This window comes from Hyperoodon ampullatus (genome assembly GCF_949752795.1).
Source record: "Hyperoodon ampullatus genome assembly, chromosome: 13".
NCBI lineage: Eukaryota > Metazoa > Chordata > Mammalia > Artiodactyla > Ziphiidae > Hyperoodon > Hyperoodon ampullatus.
In genome coordinates, this window is record NC_136926.1 from 70731896 (window position 1) to 70752499 (window position 20604).

General features: G+C 40.3%; 1 protein-coding gene across 1 annotated transcript in view; it reads right to left on the minus strand.

Annotated features, from left to right (window-relative positions):
• CCDC68 (coiled-coil domain containing 68) overlaps nt 1-20604 on the minus strand; it is a 50076-nt gene that overhangs the window by 6556 nt on the left and 22916 nt on the right. The window contains exons 6-9 of the mRNA XM_079717491.1: nt 20450-20578; nt 14623-14705; nt 6676-6781; nt 5277-5360 (exon numbers count right to left, since the gene is read on the minus strand). Coding sequence (XP_079573617.1) covers nt 5277-5360; nt 6676-6781; nt 14623-14705; nt 20450-20578 — 402 coding nt within the window. The remainder of the gene's footprint in view (nt 1-5276; nt 5361-6675; nt 6782-14622; nt 14706-20449; nt 20579-20604) is intronic.

Below are 20604 nucleotides of genomic sequence, written 5' to 3' on the forward strand. Positions count from 1 at the left end.
GAAGTCCTTGGTAGGATAGAAAAGAATACACAGAAAGAAGTATTCATTTCCATGAGTCAAAAAACTGGAAAACAGAAAAACATTTAATGTAGTAACTGTGACAATGGCTAAAATATATACAAATGATCCTGCAAATTTAACATTATATCTGTTCATTTCTAAATATATATCTTTTTTTTTTTTTTTTTTGCGGTACGCGGGCCTCTCACTGTTGTGGCCTCTCCCGTTGCGGAGCACAGGCTCTGGACACGCAGGTTCAGTGGCCATGGCTCACGGGCCTAGTTGCTCTGCGGCATGTGGGATCTTCCCGGACCGGGGCACGAACCCGTGTCCCCTGCATCGGCAGGTGGACTCTCAACCACTGCGCCACCAGGGAAGCCCGAAATATATATCATTTTTAAATACAACTGTGTGTATATTGACACACATGCATATCTGCACATGCACACACTTATTTGATCACCCAGATAAGTAGATATTGGGGGATGAAAAGCATGTGCTTCAAAGTCAGGAAGACTCAAATGCAGCCGAGTGATTTTGAACAAGTGTCTTAACTTCTCTGAATCTCAGTTTAATCCCTGAGGGAATAAATAATAACTTTCTCCCAGAGTAGCTTTGAAGATTAAACAAAATGAAGTATGTAGCATGCCTTAAAAGAGATGAGTTGTTTATTATGGATGAGAAAACTATGCTGTCTGTATGGTTTAGAAAGTTGATGTCTTTAAAAGGGTTGTTCAGCTCTGGTGACCAATTTTTCACAACCTGAATCGGCTCACACTGTTATTTCAAAATAGGATAGTCCTAAGTTTGTGTGCAAGATAGTACACCCCTGCATATGTCCTCCCAGTTTAAGATCTTCATAACGAAGCATCGACTAGGGCTAGACTAGAAACAGGTTCACTCCAGCTCAAGCACTTACTAAATTCAGGTACCTGGTCCAAGATCACAGGCTCAGAGATGCTCTCCCTGACTCCCATCACTTTATAACTGTCACATTGTTTTACTCTTCTCGGAGCAGTTATCCCTCCCTAATTAAGTTGTGTACTTACTTGTTTATGTATTTACTGTATGTATCTTCAATTAAAATAAAGCTAGATGAAGTCAGGACAGTGTGTCCTGTTCCTACCATGTACCTACCACTTAGAACATTTCCTGGTACATCATAAACACACAAAACTATTTGCTGAATAAATAAACTAATGTGGCTTGGCCGGGCTTTTTAAAGCTGAAAAGGGCATTGTAACATTCCCTGCAATGAAGGAAATGATTTATCTATTGAAGACAATAAATTTTGAGGTCATAAAAGTCATTCATCAATACTGCTATTATCTGAAGACTTTTTTAAATAAAAGAGAATGTTAGAAAATAGTAGTTTGAATCAACTTCATACAGAGAATCTTAGGCAGTACTGAGAGATGCTGTCCCATCAATGTGGGCAGACTGCATCCAACCAAGAAGTTCCATGAGGGGAACACAATCTATTGCTTTCTCCTATCACACTGAGTGGCTAGTCTGCAATTATTTGCTAAATTGGGGGATATAGAAGCAGTGCAATGGAAGCAATACATTATTCTGGTCTAGCTATTACACCAAAAGGCCAATTGGATAATGTAGTGTATAGGTTAAGTTGCCAGTTTACTTAGGACAATAAAATTACCTTTGGGGATGATATAAATAGAGACACAACTAAAAATATAAGATTGAATTAGAAGCAGTAGCACCATTGATGCCCTGACTCTGTGATGAGGGCTAACACTTAATTAGACATGACCAGAGCCTAGGACCATAACGAAAGATCAGAGAAAGACAACAACCTCTCCAATTAAAATGTATTACAGATGTATGATAATTAAAGCAGTAGGGCATTGGAGCCAAATAGGCAGATACACCATTGGAACAGATTTCCAGCATAAAAATTTAGTCTAGGATATATCGGCATTTCAAATTCATGAAGGAAGGCCAGACTGCTCAATAAAGTGAGACAGCTAAAAAGTTAGGCCCCTACCTTACACCGGACTGCCTTGAATTACAGATAAACTTGGATCTAAATGAGAATTCCGCCTCAAAATAGGAATCTGAGCACGTGTGTTTTTCATCTCTACTTTCTTAGATTTCATTAGAACGATACCAGAGGATTTTTTTTTTTTTTTGCTGTACGCGGGCCTCTCACCGTTGTGGCCTATCCCGTTGCGGAGCACAGGCTCTGGACACGCAGGCTCAGCGGCCATGGCTCAAGGGCCTAGCCGCTCCACGGCATGTGGGATCCTCCCAGACCGGGGCACGAACCCGTGTCCCCTGCATCAACAGGCGGACTCTCAACCACTGTGCCAACAGGGAAGCCCCCTCAAAGGATTTTTAAATATTGAAATCCCTTAATAATAAAGAGGAAAAAAGAGGGCTATTAGCAGATCAGAAATGTCAGAACTGAAAGACTGAAAGTGAGTAAAGAGTTAACTGCAAGAGCAGAGGCAGCTGCAGGTGAAGCTGTGGCAGCTGAGGGAGATGTCTGATCCAGCAGACATGGAAATTCAGAGAACACAGATCAACAATCTTAAAAATGGATAGTCTTCCAGTTACCAATTCAACTTCTAAAAATGTATCTTAAGGGAGGAAGTAATTATACAAATAATCAGTAATGTTTGTAAAAGTCTGTTGAATTCATTGCTGTTTACAAAAGCTCTACTGGAAAACAATCCAACAGCAGGGATTAAGTTAACTAAATTATTTCATAGCAATACAGTGGAAACCTTGGTGGCTCTTTAAAAAGATAATGTAAATTTAATTTGCCTGGTAAACAAAGACTTTCTCGTTATACTGTTCTATAGAGAAAAAGAGCCCTTAGCATGGCCTAAAGGCTTTTTATGATCTAGCACCTTCCTACATTTCCAATGTCATCCTACGCTATTTACAGCTCTTTTAGATTAGAAGCACCCACAATGGCCTGTTGTCTGGCTACCTGACATGCCCTATGACCCAGTTTTCCACAAAGGTCATATTGAAATTCATTTTCTTAGAGAGATTGTTCCCACCCAACAATCTAAATGGTCCATATACATTTCTCCATCCAGGTATTATTGCCCAGAGTATTTTGTCCTTTTCCTGCAGAATCTTTCCAAGATATTATTAGTTACATATTAATATATTTGTATCTGTCTCCCTCACCAGTTAGTAAATTCCAGAGAGCAGGGCTCATGTCTATTTTGTTCAACATCGTTTATCCAAACTTAGTGCCTACACCATAGTAGCCACTCAATAAGTATTTACAGACTTAACGTAACTAGTGATATGAGAAAATTGTTGAAACAAATAAAAGTTTAAAAACACAATAAAATGATGCCATATATAGTCTGTATCTCTAATATATACACACAAGTATGTAACAGGCACAAAATTCCCACAGAAATAGAGATATACACAACTGTGCTGAATAATTGCCCTTGGATGGTATGTTTGAGTGGTTTTCTTGTTATATTTGTTCATCCATATTTCCTAATTTGTATGGGATGAATGACCATGTTAGTTATGTAAAAAAATAAAAAATAGTTATTAAAATATTATAAGAAAAATATTTATAAGAAAAAATATTTTAGCAAGTAACATTTGTCAAAAGGCCACTACATAAGAAAAGTTGGGAGGAAATGCCTTTAAAGACATTTCTTAAGAGGAGGGGGCTTTAATGCGACATAAATCACATCACCTGATGTAAACTAACCAATTTACATCTTACTTAGGTGAGAATCTAAGGAAAACGCAAGATGCGACGAGCTTACCCTCTAAAATAAAGAGAACAGTGGTCCCAGGAAGGTAGAAACGGCAAAACTGGGGGATGGTTACACAACTTAAGTTGCAAAATATTTACAACCTCTTTATGTTATTATGATTTTTTTCTTCTGATGGAGGAAAGCAGAAAGAATGTGGTGGTGGAAAGACTGGTGAGGCATGTGCTGGGAGTCCGATCGTGGAGCTCCGCTCTGGTCTGTCCTGGGGAAGAGAACAGCTCCAAAAGATGAGCAGGTTTCCATGGAAGACAGAGCATCTCTGTACTCCACAGGACAGGACAACGTGACACACAGGGAAGTCACAATGCTGAGGGATGAAGTAGAAAAGGTGACCAGGTCTAGGCAGTCCGTGATGAGCTACTCAACAGAGACAGAAGGGGTGACACTGAGCGCAAAGCAGCACTGGGCTGGAGACACCTGGGGGTCATCAGGTGCTCCAATAACCACAGGGCTTCTCTGTACTTCCTGTGAGGCAGGGGTACCACCAGCCTAGGACTGCAGCTCAAGGCCTGAAAAGGGCTTCCCCAGTCAAGGCGGGGATGAGTAGGCACAAGTAAAGCACATCTTACCACAGTGTATTATAAAGGTTGATGATAAGTTTTACAACACTGAAGCATAAGAAAATCTCAATTGGCTTCTTTTTCTTTTTTTTTTTTTTTTTTTTTTTTGCGGTACGCGGGCCTCTCACTGTTGTGGCTTCTCCCGTTGTGGAGCACAGGCTCCGGACGCGCAGGCTCAGCGGCCATGGCTCACGGGCCCAGCCGCTCCGCGGCACGTGGGATCTTCCCAGACCGGGGCACGAACCCGCATCCCCTGCAGGCAGACCCTCAACCACTGCGCCACCAGGGAAGCCCTCAATTGGCTTCTTGAAGTAGGTAAGCCCTGAGGCAAAGCTTGGAGGCCCTGATGGGTATGGATGGAGAAAGAGGAGGAATAGGACGCCTCAGGACGTGGGAAAGAAACAAAGACAGGAGACAGCAAACCCGGCTATCTGGCTAGAGCTGAGTTCACGCAAGAGGGGCCTTGACCAAGCTTCTAACTCAAGTCCACATCGAGAGGTAGTATCACTGGTCTCCCCAGTAGAGAAAGTATTCTGGAACATTTGAATAAACTTTCAACAATTGTTTAATAATATTTAATATTAATAATTTAATAATATAAAATTATGTTTAATACTTAATATTTTAATAATTATTAAGAGGACCTCCCCCACAGAGCTATAATTCTTATACATAGAAGATGCACACACACACTCACAAAAAGACAGTCATACCCACATAGAGACACATGCATGTCCTCACACATACACATAGACACAGTCACACACAGGCACACACATTCACATACAGACATACTTGGACACAGTGTCACACTGGCACACCATCGCACACAAGCACTCACACACACACAGGACACATTCATACACAGGTTCACAGATATACTGAACATACACACTCTCACATTCATACTGAAATATAGAACAGATTCCATCCTTACCTGGGCTTCAAGTATGTTAACTTTTTCTTTCAGATCTTCAATTCTTTTATCTTGCTCTTTTAAATTATTTTTTAAGCCTTCCATCTAAGATTTAAGAAACACAAATGCAAAAATCTTGTCAGGCAACAGAGAATAGTTCCTTAAGTCAGAAATTGTACAGGTTTCTGTGGTCAAGTAATGCTTATCAAATCAACAAAATTAAATCCCAAGCATTAGCGGACTCAGCAGGCTACAGAAAATAACAGGACAAATTGGCACCTGGGGACGAGAGCACACAGACAGTGCAATTAAACACTTTAATCTTTAGAAAACCTGTTTAAACCAAACTCAGCAGGAGTGCATCCTGTGGGAGGCAACACTGGTCCTTGTTCTGTGTCTCAGCCACCTAACATTTTCATCCTGCACAGACAGAGGCCAGGGGACATGATGCAAGGCCGTGGTCTGGCATGGGGAAGCTCCCTGCGGCAGAGATCTGGTCAACCAGCAGTATATTAAGGTGAGCCCACTTTGCTTTGGAAGAAAAGCATGTGTTAAGAGACAACGTGGAACTGTGGGGTGATATCCAGGACGGTGCCAGAAGAGAAGAAACACCTGGATTCCAAGGCTAGCTCTATCATTTAACTGCTGTGGGCCTCGGTTTTCTCATCTGTAAAATGAGGACACGGGATTCCCCCTGTCCTCCCTGACTCTCAAGGGCTATGACTCAATCCTCTGGCTGTTTGGTGAGGTCCTACCGCAGCAAGCATGAATGTTACATTTATGTCAAGAAGGCATTTGAGTTAGTTGGGAGGACTCCTTTTAGAAACAAATATTAGGTAGTTTAAAAAAAAAAAAACGAATGGATGAAGTTCTGGTTTTGAGTCTAAAGCAGATTCCCAAACCAGATCAATACAAATCTTGACGTAAACTGTATGAGTATGCAATTCACCATCCATCTGGCTGCCATCGCGATGACCTCTTCTCTTTCACCTGCCAAGACGTTCCCAGCAAAGAAGGGCCAGGTTACAGCCCTGTGTTAACACACCCTCTACGTAAATTAACCACTTATGAGGTTATGAAAACAGATCATTTCTTCTTCAAGAAAGGGCTGAATCTCCTAATCTACAAAATCTGCTAAAGAACAGTGTGCAGTATCTGGCTCAGAACACTTAAAAAAAAAACACCAAAACATCTAAAGAGCAAACACAATTTCCCAAATATCTTCGTTGAGAACATCACAGGTGTCGGCATGGAGACAAAAGAAGACACTGAAAACAGAGCCTTGTCACATGGGGATAAAAAGGAAATGTCAATGGGGAGAAGAATCTCAGTGCTCGTAGAGTCCAGGCAAGCCACGCGTGTTTGGTCTTCTCACTGTAAACATACTAGCTACCAGAGAAACACACTTGATTAATCTGACCTCCTGGATGACACTGCGCAGGTTCTGATGCTGGGAGTGAATCACAAACTGCAGATGAGAGATCTGCTCCTGGAGGAGGGAAATCTCCTTTTGAAGATCCTGGCAACTGGAAATGCAAAGGAAAAAAGAGAGAAAGATTTGCTAAAGCATTATACAGCTATTTTTACAGCTGTGCTACCAGGATCTCCTCACACATGACTCTGCTACTGGGCAACATGTGGGTAAGATGCCCAGGGTCCCTTATGCCAAACAAGACACACTGAAGATAAACAGTCATGAAGCATGCTCTGATTAGCTCAGACATGAACTTGAATGAGAGGATCAATTCATGTCAAAAGCTCCTCTCTGGCCACCCATGACTCCCTCCCTCCAGCAAGTAGTTGAGTCAAGTTGCATTGAATCAGGTGATGCACTTATATATCTAGTCTGTCTCACCTAAGAGCATCCACAGACCTAGCATCCATCAGAACACACACATATGGGATAGTAGGGTTAGAACATGGGGCCAGGAATGGAGACTTAACACACATATCAGAAACCAACTTCCAAGGATACAGGGGTTAGTATAGGTTGTGAATTGCCTGTTTTGTCTTTTTTTTTTTTTTTTGGCTTCCTATTTTTGTTAATTCTACTACATGTAAATAAGGCAAGGAAAGAAAAATTAAATTCCAGCTAATATTTTGAGTCCACATTAACCATGGTGAAGAAAGATGAGTGAAGTTTGAATTTAGATTATTCATCCTTTCCCAAAGCTCCATTTAAGTAACTGGCATTGATTACATGGCTTTTGACTATTTCTCTTCTTGCCAATATTATTAGAGTTTGAGGCAAAATGCCTTGAGACAAGACCACTAAACTTGGGAGCATTGTAATTTTGGAGTCACATAACCTTTCTAAGCCTCAGTATAACAGGTATAACAATCCCTACCTTTACAGCATTAAAAGATTATACTGTACACTTAAAGAGATAAAGTGAATGTGTTTTCGGAAAATGAGCGTTTTATAAAGTAATATATTATTTTAGCTTATTAAGGTTTCACATTAGTAGCCAACATCCAATTCAATCGCAATTCTGATTTTCACAGTCTCTACAAATATTACAAAGGTCATAGAAATTCATGTGACACTACAGCGGAACTTGTTCTCATTTTTTTAAAAAGAGTCTCCATTTTGTTTTACATCATGTACTAAAACATTGCTTCTCAAACTTAATATGCATTGGAGGATCTTGTTAAATTGTCAGGGATCTTGTTAAGATGCACATTCTAATCCAATAGGCTTGGGAAGGGCTTGAGAGTCTGCATCTCCAACATGCTCCAGGTGTTCTAGTGATTTTGCTGGTCCATGAGCCAGGCTTTGAGTGCTTTGAGTAGCACAGCACTAATCCACTACAGTTGTCTCAATAATGTTTAATATAAAGTCACTCAAAGCCGAGTAACTTTCAGGCAATTTGCAATATTTAAGACAGTCTTGATTTTTTCCCTTGTTCAGTTTTGTATGAGAGAGCTTTAAAAAAGAGTTTGGGGCTTCCCTGGTGGCGCAGTGGTTGAGAGTCCGCCTGCCGATGCAGGGGACACGGGTTCGTGCCTCAGTCCGGAAAGATTCCACATGCCGCGGAGTGGCTGGGCCCGTGAGCCATGGCCGCTGAGCCTGAGCGTCCAGAGCCTATGCTCCGCAACGGGAGAGGCCGCAACAGTGAGAGGCACGCGTACCGCAAAAAAAAAAAAAAAAAAAAAAAAAGATGAGTTGTGGACATAAGGATCAAAGTGACACAGAAGGCAAACAGAAATCTGGCCCACAGCTGGTGCTAAGATTCAAAATTGCTCCAGAGAGAAGGGAAAAAAAGAGAAAAGAAAAGGAGGAAAGAGCAGTCAGACTCAGGACTTTCCTGGGGAATAATGAGAAAGAACTTGGGATGCTTTGCAGAGCCAGGTCAGCTTTGAAAATTCATAAAATATGAAAATACTGTATGTTATTAAAGGTGAGTATTCAAAATGGTCCCATCGTGTCTTATGATGACCCAGAACTCGGGGACTGAAAGGAAAAAAAGTCTTTAGAAGGATGGGAGTGGGTAGATATGTTCTCCAAAATAGAAAACTCAGGAAATTTCCCCATGTATTTCATGAGAATATTACCATCAAGCTCACCGTAAATAAATAAAAATCTGAAACAGGTCTTAAGATGAAAGAAAAGTATTTCTGGAAGCACTCTGGAAAGCGTAGGGGTTTCAGACTTATCTGCATTATACACTGGAACAGTGATTTAAGGAAGTTGCAAAAAAAAATTCTCTTAAGTTTGTTCAATAAACAGAAAACCTAGCCATCCATTTAAGGTCTTTGAACGTGAGAATATAGCTAAATAAGCTGCATTTGAGCTCCCTTTAATCTCTGTTATTTATCTTTCAGTTGAAGCACTCAGTGCTTTCAGTTGAAGCACTCAGTCTTAATGTACTAAAGCAAAACAGTAAGAAGAAACATAATGAAGGCCAGGCCTAAGAAAGGAGGCCAAACGTCTGTATCTAGGACTTATGCTCTGCTTCCCAATGCCTCAATATAAATACAAAGTCAATGTTGAAATTAAAATAGAATTGAAAACTGCTGCTTCCAGAAAGATGTAGAAGATGTGTTTTCCCCTATTCTTCCTATTAAGTCAACCCAAAACCTGAACATTATACGTCAACAAACACAAGAAGACTCTGAAAGGTGGAAAGAAGAAGGAACACTAGCTCGGGAACCTGGGATCCAGGGAACAACACAATGGTGACTTCCCTGGGTTTTCTTTTTGCTTTTTAGATGCTAGGCTTGGCGCTGAGAAAGTCCACAGCCTAGAAACGGCAATGGGAGCACAGAAAAAGCCCAAACGAAAAGAGAGGAAAACCTTGGCTCCACCCTTTTGAGAAAGGGAACTGAAGATGCTCTCTCAAATCACTACGGATGGAGAGTGAACAGAGTACCATTTCTGGTCTTCTTCATGTTAGATTTCCTAGTGCTCAAGAGAGGAAGTCAATCTTATCTTTAACTTGCAGAAATGTGAAAGCAAATGGTTTGTCTTTAGTAACACAGGATAACGGTAGAATAAGTACTAGGCGAGAAGCACATCCTCAATCTCTCTGCTGGCCAATGTCTGCCAAAGACTTGGTCAAAGGAAATCAAGATCATGGAGGACTGTCTCTCCATCCAATTGTCAGGATACTTTAAAATCTATTTGGGGGTTAACTTCCACCACCCGAGGTAGCATTATTGAGTCCTGCCACACTGCCCTCTGCTGCTCACTGTTCAAATGGCTTTGACTGAATTGTTCTTTGGCGGCATGGTATCCTTTTTGTTTGTTTGTTTGTTTGTTTTTTGCGGTACGCGGGCCTCTCACTGTTGTGGCCTCTCCCCTTGCGGAGCACAGGCTCCGGACGCGCAGGCTCAGCGGCCATGGCTCACGGGCCCAGCCGCTCCGCGGCATGTGGGATCTTCCTGGACCGGGGCACGAACCCGTGTCCCCTGCATTGGCAGGCGGACTCTCAACCACTGCGCCACCAGGGAAGCCCATGGTATCCTTTTTAAAAGTATTTTCTGAGGGGCTTCCCTGGTGCTGCAGTGGTTGAGAGTCCGCCTGCCGATGCAGGGGACACGGGTTCGTGCCCCGGTCCGGGAAGTATCCCACCTGCCGCGGAGCGGCTGGGCCCGTGAGCCATGGCTGCTCAGCCTGCGCATCTAGAGCCTGTGCTCTGAAACGGGAGAGGCCACGACAGTGAGAGGCCCGTGTACCGCAAAAAAAAAGTTTTTTCTGAGGTACAGCTTCTGTGTTTACTATAATGATTTTGTTGAAGACATCGTTCACGGTACTTTTTACGAACATATCCTGGAAATTTTTCTCTCTGGTCTTATAGATACATTAAAAAGAACTGGACGTTTCCTAAAGAACTGGTTGGGTTTAGTCATTTGGACACTGTGAATCACAAAACTAATCATAATTTTCTCTTTGGGTTGGCTGCTAGAAAATTTAAAATTGAATCAGTGGTCCACTGTGAGCACGTGTATACATTTTGTGGGCCAGCCTCATTATATTACCTGTTCTTGTATCTCCTTGGCCTTCTCACCTAATCTATTTCCAGTTAAAGGATTATGTTACTTTTATGTAGTTTTTGTAAATGATCTTACATTTTCTTAGAACTCAGGGTACATAAATACATAATTGCAAAGGGTATGAAGAACATGAGGATGGCCATATTTGCACAATCCCAGAACATAACCCTTTTAAGTCTTTATAAATTGTACTTATTATCAGGGATTAATGCATTATGCTGTTTATAGGAATGAAAATTCCAGAAGAAATAAAAAGAACTAGATACTGAGAGACAAAATGAATGCAATAAAAGTGGCAACTGAAACTATGTTGCATGTACCAGATGCTGCTACTTCTGGGCACACTACTCATAGCCAGGCATTGGGCATATGAATAACTCCATATGGAATTCCCACTTGAGAGAGAAGATAGTGAGATTGGTGGCATCCTGGAGCTTCTTTGAAGCTATGAAAATATCATACTAGAGTCTACAAGGACTCAGGTTTCCTGCTATTTAGGATTTGATGTTTCTTTGGACCTTTATGGTGGCCATTACTAAATGTGAGTCCCCAGTGGAAGAGAGGGAAACTGATGATCACAACCATAAGAATAGGAGATGCCAGGTCCTTACCTTTCCCAGGCCAGACCAAGGTGAAAGAATAAACAAGACGTAGGTATAGCTCTGTTCACATTTCAACCAAAACTCAGGAATATGTATTATTATTGCCAGTCAAAATCTTCCCCATTGTTTTTTCAGTGGTAGCACTAAATGGGCGGGGGATGGGGAGGTTTAAGACAGCCCTCAAAACTACCAAAGATAAGTGTACAATGTAAGTAACAACAGTATGCTTTGACATGCAACCACATCTTCAAGATACCCTGTTTCTTCCTCTAAGGAATGTACCATCCCTAAGCAGCTTCTACAGGTACGCTGAAGCTAACACACTACTTGTCTTTACAAAGCTCAAATGTGTTCCCCAAGGGATAACTCTAAAACGGGCCTGTGTGTTTGTCTGTGACATCACAGGGCAGAGAGAGAAGTTGGAAAACTGCCTTCTGCTTGTAGCCACACAGGGGACTGAGGAAACCAGTCAGAGAAAAGGTCTCTGGAGTTTCCAGAAATAAGAGAAAAAAAAGTCAAGTCTCCTCTATAGAAGAACAAGCACAGGCTTTGCTACGGCAATACTAGAGCCCAAACTCCCAGCCCTACAACTTCTGGAAAGCTGAGTGATCTTGACAAGTCATTTAACCAATTAGAAGCTCTGTTTCCTTCCTGGAAGGTCGATGGAAAGATTAAATTAGATAAGGTACCTCAGGTTATTTATAAACTGAAAGGCACTGTGCATGTGTCAGCTAGTACTGGTGGTGGTAGAAATATGGGTCAACCTTGTTTTTAAAAAAGATGCTTCTGCCTAACCTTTTTACTCCCATTAACAGTAATTGTGAGTTTCTGCTGTATAACAAAGTGAATCAGCTATACATATACATACACACCATTGTAAAGCAATTATACTCCAATAAAGATGTTAAAAAAAAAAGTAATTGTGAGGATTAGCTTAACATAATGGTACATACATATCCATATGCAAGAAGAAACTCTTTCTTCTGAATTATAAAAACTTAAAAGTTATCATCCTCAGAGATGTTTTCTAATATTAGAAATGCCAAGTTACAACATATTGAATTTTTTATCTCTTTATCAGAATTGTAGAATGAAACTCACTGCAACTCAAGAAAGTCATGGCACCTATCAAACTATCTATGTTTAAGGGAAATTAAATCACCCATAGCCCCCTGCTCAGGGAAGAAGCCCTAGGCTATTTTTTGAGTAAGGGGAGACCACCCACAAGGATGGGAGGGGACGCCTGCCAAAGGCTATTGGTTGGATGTCAATGCAGGGGTTGGTCAAGATGATCTATCTGTCCAATACAGGAAGTAGTATTAGGCCAGTCAGACTCTTTCCTCTGGAATCTGAAAGGAAAATACAGAGAATACAAACCAGCTGGTGAAAAATGGTGGGAAAAGGTAATGAATCATCCAGGAAGAACAAAGAACAAGAAAAGAGTGAAACTGCATAAACACGCATCACTAAGTGGATCAGCAAAATAATCTGGTTTTTCAAATCACATTAGGTGCTAAAGGGTTGTCCTCCTGTCTTCCCATGAGTACATCTTCTTTATGGCCATATCTATTCAGTCTTAACCTAACAGAAATCCTATTTATGGTAGCTTAACCAAGTCTCTATTGCTTTAACTAAAAGAATCTGACTCATACTGATTTCATTTTCTTGTCACTTAGCAAAGTGAATACCTCTACACATGGCTCAAAATAACAAGTAAAATAAATAATTGTGATACCTACAGTTTATGAAAAGTGCACAAGCCAGGATGTTCAAAACCTTTCTGGAAACACAGAAGCTCCATTTCCCTCAAGATATTTCTAAAACCTCCTCAAGAGTTTTTTGAGAATTCTTTATCCTGACTGCTCATATATAGTAGAACTGAAAGAATAGATCAGTTTGGTTTTTAAAACCATTACATTTTTGGCTCAAAGACTGACAAAACCTCTATTATCAATAAAAAATCATGTTTTAAAGAATAAATCAAACTCATTGTCTGGACTCTTAATGCAAGGCACAGTGTACCAGCTGTAGTTCTGCTGCATGGAAAAGCTCTCTTTAGGGAAAAAAAAAAAGAGGTAAGCCAAAAATTTACTTAGAGTTAAATTATGAGTATATACACATAATTCCAAAGACTTATGGATATTTTCCATAGTATTTCCTTTATTCTCTACAGAGATGTACTGTGCTATGAAACTCAGAAATCCACCTTCTGGGGCTATATGTGTGTTCACAGGGAAGCATATGAGGAAATTAATATCAGTGGTATCCCAGTGTGTTTCAAATATGTTGGTACAATTGCCAGGGTCAGCCCAGTTCTGGACTTTGGCTTATGAGGTCCAATGAAGAGAAAGAGAGATAATGGGAAAGGAAAAGGAGATAGGAAAAAATCAAAAGACCAAGAGAAAGTGATGTCTGAGCATATGTTATTCAATAAATGAGAAGAAGAATGTGTACATTTTGAGATTCATAATAGTGCCTAGAGCAATAGCTCTAGATGGATGAACTAAGATCTTGAAATAGATTTGACTTTGAATGTTATATCAGAATATATAATGATTGTGGTAGGCTTAGAATTAAAAGAAAAGAAAAAAAAAGAAAGGAAAGGAAAAGAAAAGAAAAGAAAAAGTTCATGAAATTTCATATGATATGAGTTATTCTATGATATTCCAGAGAATTTTTCTAACAGCAGCTGAGTAGTCAAGCCATTCGATATCCATAAACCCATAAATCCATCCCTACCCCAGCACACAAGGACCAGGACTGCTTGTGAATTACGAGTATTTGTAAGTAAGTTCCAAGAACTAAGGATGCTTTTCACAGTATTTCCTTCATTCTCTACAAAGTTGGGAGCACGACAAAACTATCTTACTATTCCACTTGCGGGCTAGCTAATTTAAGGCCAGATGTAGCAGAGATCCATCAACAAAATCAGAAGCATCAGGGGAATGGAGACCTCAACAGCATCCTCTTCAGCACCAAGGGTAAACAGGGAGGGGACAGGCTCATTCACTCTTCAAAAGGATTAAGGAGCCACCACACACATATACACACACCAGTTTCCCTGTACCCCCAGTGACCTCTGCCCTGTCCAGATTCCCCAGTGGGTAGGGAGGGAGAGGCACATGGCTGTTAATGCTAAGAAATCTCCCTTTCTCCTGCACTTTCAGGCCTCCTTTCCCTTGGGGGATAGTTGCTTTCCATCCACTGGTCAGTGGACTGGAAGAGAGGAAAGATACCAGGAACTGCTTTTACTTAGGAGATTTGCAAACCTTTTAGCATATGTAGTGTTGGATTTGAGATGCAGCAGCTTGTTTTCCAAAGACAGTTTTTTTTCTAGCAGTGTCCTCTTTTCCTAGGAGAAAATAAAATACAATTTTTGCTCATTTCTTTTCCTTTATTTCTCTCTCTCTGTCTTTCTCTCTCTCATTCTCTTTCTATGTGCGTGTGTGTTCAGCAAGGAATTCTTGCAAACTGTTCGCAAAAGATGCTTCTTGTAATACTAGAAACATGTTTTGAGCTAAAGAACTAATTTCATATGGAGCTGTTACAACCCACCCCAGTGAAGTCCGGGGCAGGCATTCTCCAGCATGGTTTACAAGCGTAGCCAAATCTGACTCCATGTTGGATCTGTTTCTTTTACCTTAACCTTTGCTTCCCATTGCTTTGGTTCACTGAAAGGATACTGTCTATACATAACGGCCTGCCTCGGGGAACCCTGCCCCTCTGCCTGACTGTTAAACCAAAGTGCCTTTGTTCAGGGAAACATCCAGACCCTGTTCCACCCGTGGATGGCTGCAAGAAAGAAGAAATGAACACATCCCCTCCCCGAGGCTGGCCATTCCAGGTGATATTTGCAAAACTATGGCCTTTTTACTTTACTTCCTCATCTCCTCCCCCTCTGTGCTATAAAAGAAACTGGCATCCAAACCCCGATGAGATGGTTATTTTGAGACTTTAGTCCGCCATCTTCTCCGTCTGCCGGCTTTGCCTCAACACCTCGTCTCCGATTTATTAGCCTGTCGTGCGGCGAGCAGAGCGGTTTTGGACTTGGTAACATAAGTCGCTCAAGGACAGGTCAAGACTAGTTGTCTTCACTGCCCTCGTTTGTCTGGAGAGCTTCGCTTTGGCCCCTCCCCCAGTCCACTGCTCAGTCAAACTTCTCTTCTGTCTCCCCATCCCGCCCTAAATGCTAACTGCCTGCCCATCTCTCTCTAGACACTGGCTCTCCCATCATTCCACCTGCTTCTCCTCCGGTAGTTTGAGTTGTTGGTATCCAAGGGTATTATTGCACTTGTCTTGATACCTACCTGCTTACATGGCATCTGTCAGAGGTAGAAAAGTAGTAAATGTATATTTAGTGAAGGATCAAGGCAATAAGTGATAAAGTCACTTCCTAATTAGGATATAACAGAAATGTTGACATTGTGAAAGAATCCCTAAAGAAATGCCTTATTGTCATCCAACAGGAAAATAGACAAGTCCATGAAAAACCAAGCTGGGATGATTGTGTTCTTTTTTATATCTGATGGAAATAGATGTTTTGACAGTATTTACAATGCTGTTTAAAATCATTCCTTCGGTAGTATTTATATGGGTAAAATACAAGACAGCGCCATTATAGCAAAAACCTCAGAATGTCTTTGGACATGGACAGGACTGGTTCTGAAACTTGGTGACTGTGTTAACTTTTGCCAAGGTTTTAACCCCTCTAGACCTTATCACTGTTAAGAAAAATTAGCCAAAACTTGTAAATCAAAATATATTATTTTAATGTCATATTGGGTCATTGTTTAATAACCTGACACAAGGGTTTTTTAATTCTCTTGGAGAATTTCTTTGTGTGTGACTTTATTATTTATTATTTGATTAGAGCCCTGACTTTGTGAAGTTGCATGATAATTTGTGGGTTTCTGCCTGGTAGAAAAGGTAATCCCAAAGGTTATGGTTTATTGCCTTAAAGAATATTAACTACCTTTGTATCTAACCTAGGAATCCTATTCTATATTCCTTTTTTCAAAATGCACGTAAATAGACAATTTCAAAAAATATTTTATTTAAACCAGCTTTACAATCTTACTGGTTCCTTCATTAATTAATGAGTTGACTAAAACATCTGACATGTATTCATTCTATATTTGTTTGAGTCATGTTTTGACTTTTTTTTTGTTTGTTTTTGTGGTACACAGGCCTCTCACTGTTGTGGCCTCTCCTGTTGCGGAGAACAGGCTACGGACGCGCAGGCTCAGCGGCCATGGCTCACGGGCCTAGCCGCTCCGTGGCATGTGGGATCTTCCTGGACCGGGGCACGAACCTGTGTCCCCTGCATCGGCAGGCGGACTCTCAACCACTGCGCCACCAGGGAAGCCCTGTTTTTGACTTTTTGAACATCCCTAAGATGGGGATAATACTATCTATACTGAAATGTTGGGATGATTGGAGATGTATGAGAAAGGTCTACATGCTTCTCTGAAACATATTAGGACCTCAATATATAATAATTTGAAGGTGCCAAATACTTCTTATCTTATGTGCTCTGTTATTTTTAAAATTTATACTTTTTCAAAAATTTCCTGCAGCATTCTTGTCACATATATTAGATATTGTTCTGCTATTGTGTAGCCTTAGTTGATCTGAGGGATCAAGATACTCTTTGCAAGCTTCTTATGACACTTGGGTCATCAAAGAAACACATCACTGATAATATATTTTGAATTTATAGGAGGCAAAATGGTGTTTAACAAACACTCTTTCTAATGGACTTACTCTCAATTCATGAATCTTTATCACCAGGGTTCAAGGAGACCAGACAGCTGGACAAGTAAACCTTCTGCCTTGGTCAAGCCTCCAGTATTTAGCTTGGACTCTTTTTTTAATTTAATTTTTATTTTATATTGGAGTATAGTTGATTTACAATGTTGTGTTAGTTTCAGGTGTACAGCAAAGTGGTTCATGTACACATACATGTATATCCATTCTTTTTCATATTCTTTCCTATATAGGTTATTACAGAATATAGAGTAGAGTTCCCCGTGCTCTACAGTAGGTCCCTGTAGCTTGGACTCTTAATGCTCCTTCTCTGACAGCACGGAAAATCACACTACATCAGCTAGCACTTCTCAGGGACAGTGTCTTCTGGGAAGGGAAAAGCGTTCACAGCACCACCGAGTGGGCAATCCACTCTTGCCAAAACCACACCTCTGAAGAGCGTAAGAGTTCCCTCACCTTATTGATCAAGGTGGAGTGGACACCAACTTAAATCATTGCCATATGTTAACATCTAAATGATTGAGGAACCAATGGTATCCTTTTTATCCCACATCAGAGAAGATGTGGGCATAATGGAAAGGATTGTGAACTGCTAATTGGAGGACTGTGGAATAGTCCCTCATTCGCACTGTCCTCGTTTATAAAATGATGATGAGGAATTAGGTGGTCTCAAAAGAGCCTTTGAGCTCTAAAATTCTAATAGAGCTAAATCAATGACACTGGGAAAAAAATATGATGCAACAGAAGTGCACTGCCAGCCAAAGGAACATATGCCATATTAAAATGCTCTTATTGGGCGGTTTTGCTGGCTTATCACTGTGTTTATGGAATTCATTCTCACTGCATTCCTGATTAAAGTGGGACAGATGGTGAAGGTTTTAAGTAATGCGTTCGTTACCAGACCTCATACCACTAATGGCTATTTACCGGAGCAGTGACTTGTGCAAGTGAGTAGAAAATGAATCCTTCTCCAGGGGGTACCCACCACCAGGGCAGTATTTATCAACCTTTGTTGTGGATGTTTATTTTTAATTTTCATTTCCTTTTTGAACTCATGGCCTTTTCTTATTAATACAAAGGTCTCAGCACCCCCTCCTCTCATTCCGATACACACTTCCCTCCTGAGAAACCCTTCATCACAGCCTTTATCCTCAGTATCTCCTTAGACCAAGATGTTACCAAGCTTTGCTTCTTATAGTTTTATTTATTTGCGTGATCGTTTTACAAATGTAATGTATCTTTAAATTAAATATGTTTTAAAAATTTTTTTAAAACTCCTGCACATTTTCCTTCCACTGCATCCCCACCTACCTCCACCTCCCAGAGATTCCAAAAGACTCCACTCTAGGAAGTCACTGAACTAGAATGTTCTGGAAGGTTCCTGTATGGCCTTGCTGAACCATGGGCATTCTGTCCACTTACTATGTCACAGAGCTCTAGAGACAGCTCTCCATATGGGTCAGTATCAAGACAAATGCTAGGCCATCACTTCTCAAAAATGTCTGCCAGTCTCTAAGCCACTTAACCTTATTCTGGGGTCCATTCCTACCTTCAGTTGGATGTCAGCTTCCCTAAGGACCCCTGGGAGAATGAATGAAAGGAGATCTGGGCAGTTCCTTGAGTCTCACACAACCCAGATATATTACATTGCAATCTCCACAAAGAGACTGTATCTGGTTCATTCACAAATAGATATCTAGCTTGGAGCTCTGCCTGGTACACGGTAGGAGCTCAAATATTTGTTGAATAAATAGTCCAGTGACTATACCCCGGAATTCTGAGATGAACTCACATCCAGTACAGATTTCCTGGGGGTTCTAGAAGATAGAAATTACATTACACTATTTTTTTGTTAATTTTCAGGGACTGACAGCTGACCAGTAAACATGACCCAGTGTTACTGGGTTTGAGGTGATCGCAAATCTAAATTTAAATGTCAAGCTGGTTAATCAAGTAGTTTGATTAAACAACCCTATGTGCATTCCAGAATTGTCTTCCTTTCTGAAATGCAAATGTTCCTTGTGCTATCTTAGTATGCTAAACTATTTATTACAGGATAAATATTCTAACATTGCAAAGTATTCATCCAAATGTTACAGTTTGTCCAAAACATCATAATTATAAACTGTTACACGAGGGCAAACCAGCTACTTGAGGACATTCTAGCCCTGTGATTTTGGCTAAAGTAAAACACTCAGCATCACCCACCGTACAACACAGATGTAGCTGTATATCATTATTATTAGATTCAGTTAAGGTTGGGCTTATTTAATTTTCGTGATTTCCTCATAGGACCTTCATTAAGATCACAAATTCAGCCGAACTCACAGTGTTATAAATTAAATTCTTGGGAAATAGTAAAAAATTAATCAAGGTTTCTCAGGCAAATATCCTGAATGTTGAAATGTGATGCTTTTGAAGTGATATTTCTGAAATAGCCTCAATTCAAGGAGACTCATTAAAAAAAAGTAAGACTGAGAAGAGTGGAGGAAAATCAGTGAATTCATGTAATAAATATAAAAATGTACTGGGCAATATTTACTAGAAGTTAAAGTCTGTATTCTTATCTACTCCAACTCAGTTTCAAAGATGCCAGTTTTCTATTGGTTTGTTTTATTATTAAAAAATATTGCTTGGTTTATCTGAATTCTGAATTCTAAGGCATGCAAAACGAAATTTATGTGCTCACCTTTTATGTGTATTTGGAGGGGCAGCTACTTAAGGGAACACTGCATGAAACTTTTAACAATTTTTGTTCTATTATTACTCTTCCCTAAATTTGGCCGTGCCGTGCGGCATGCCCCCTGCACTGGGAGCGTGGAGTCTTAGCCACTGGACTGCCAGGGAAGTCCCAAGAATGTCTTTTCTTAATTGTGAACTATACCTGTCCTAGGGCAGCCATAGGTTCTTATAAATCTAAAGGGGACTTGGGTGGCTAAAAATAAACACTTCACTGACTCCAATACATAAAAATGCTGCAATTACAGGGATTCACTATATTATTACTAGCAGTAGGTAGACTTTGTGATCTTTTCTATTATTTCTATTCATAGCCTCACATGTTTCCCCTTTCTAAGCCATACATTTACGAGAAAAAAAAAGTGACAGATAATGATTCAACTGCAGTGTTTGTAAAGAGGTAAATCAGTAACTACAATACACATCATATCAAATGTGTAAGGGAAGAAATGAACATTATTGAGTACATCCTAAGATCTTAGGAGTTGCAAAGAGCACTTTCACTTAATGTTATTTATTTTCATGTTATATTCTTTAATTCTCACCCTAACCCTGTCAGGAAGAAATCCCTTTAATTCTCCAGAGGCCTACCTTTTCCATTCTCTGTACAAGATTCTCCAGTTCTGTGATTTGATTATGTTTTTCTTCAAGCTTTTCAGCAATTTGATTCAGATGTTCAACATGTTGCTTCAATTTCTGTTCTTTTTCAAGTGTGTTAACCTTTTGTCAGAAAAACAGTTATCAGA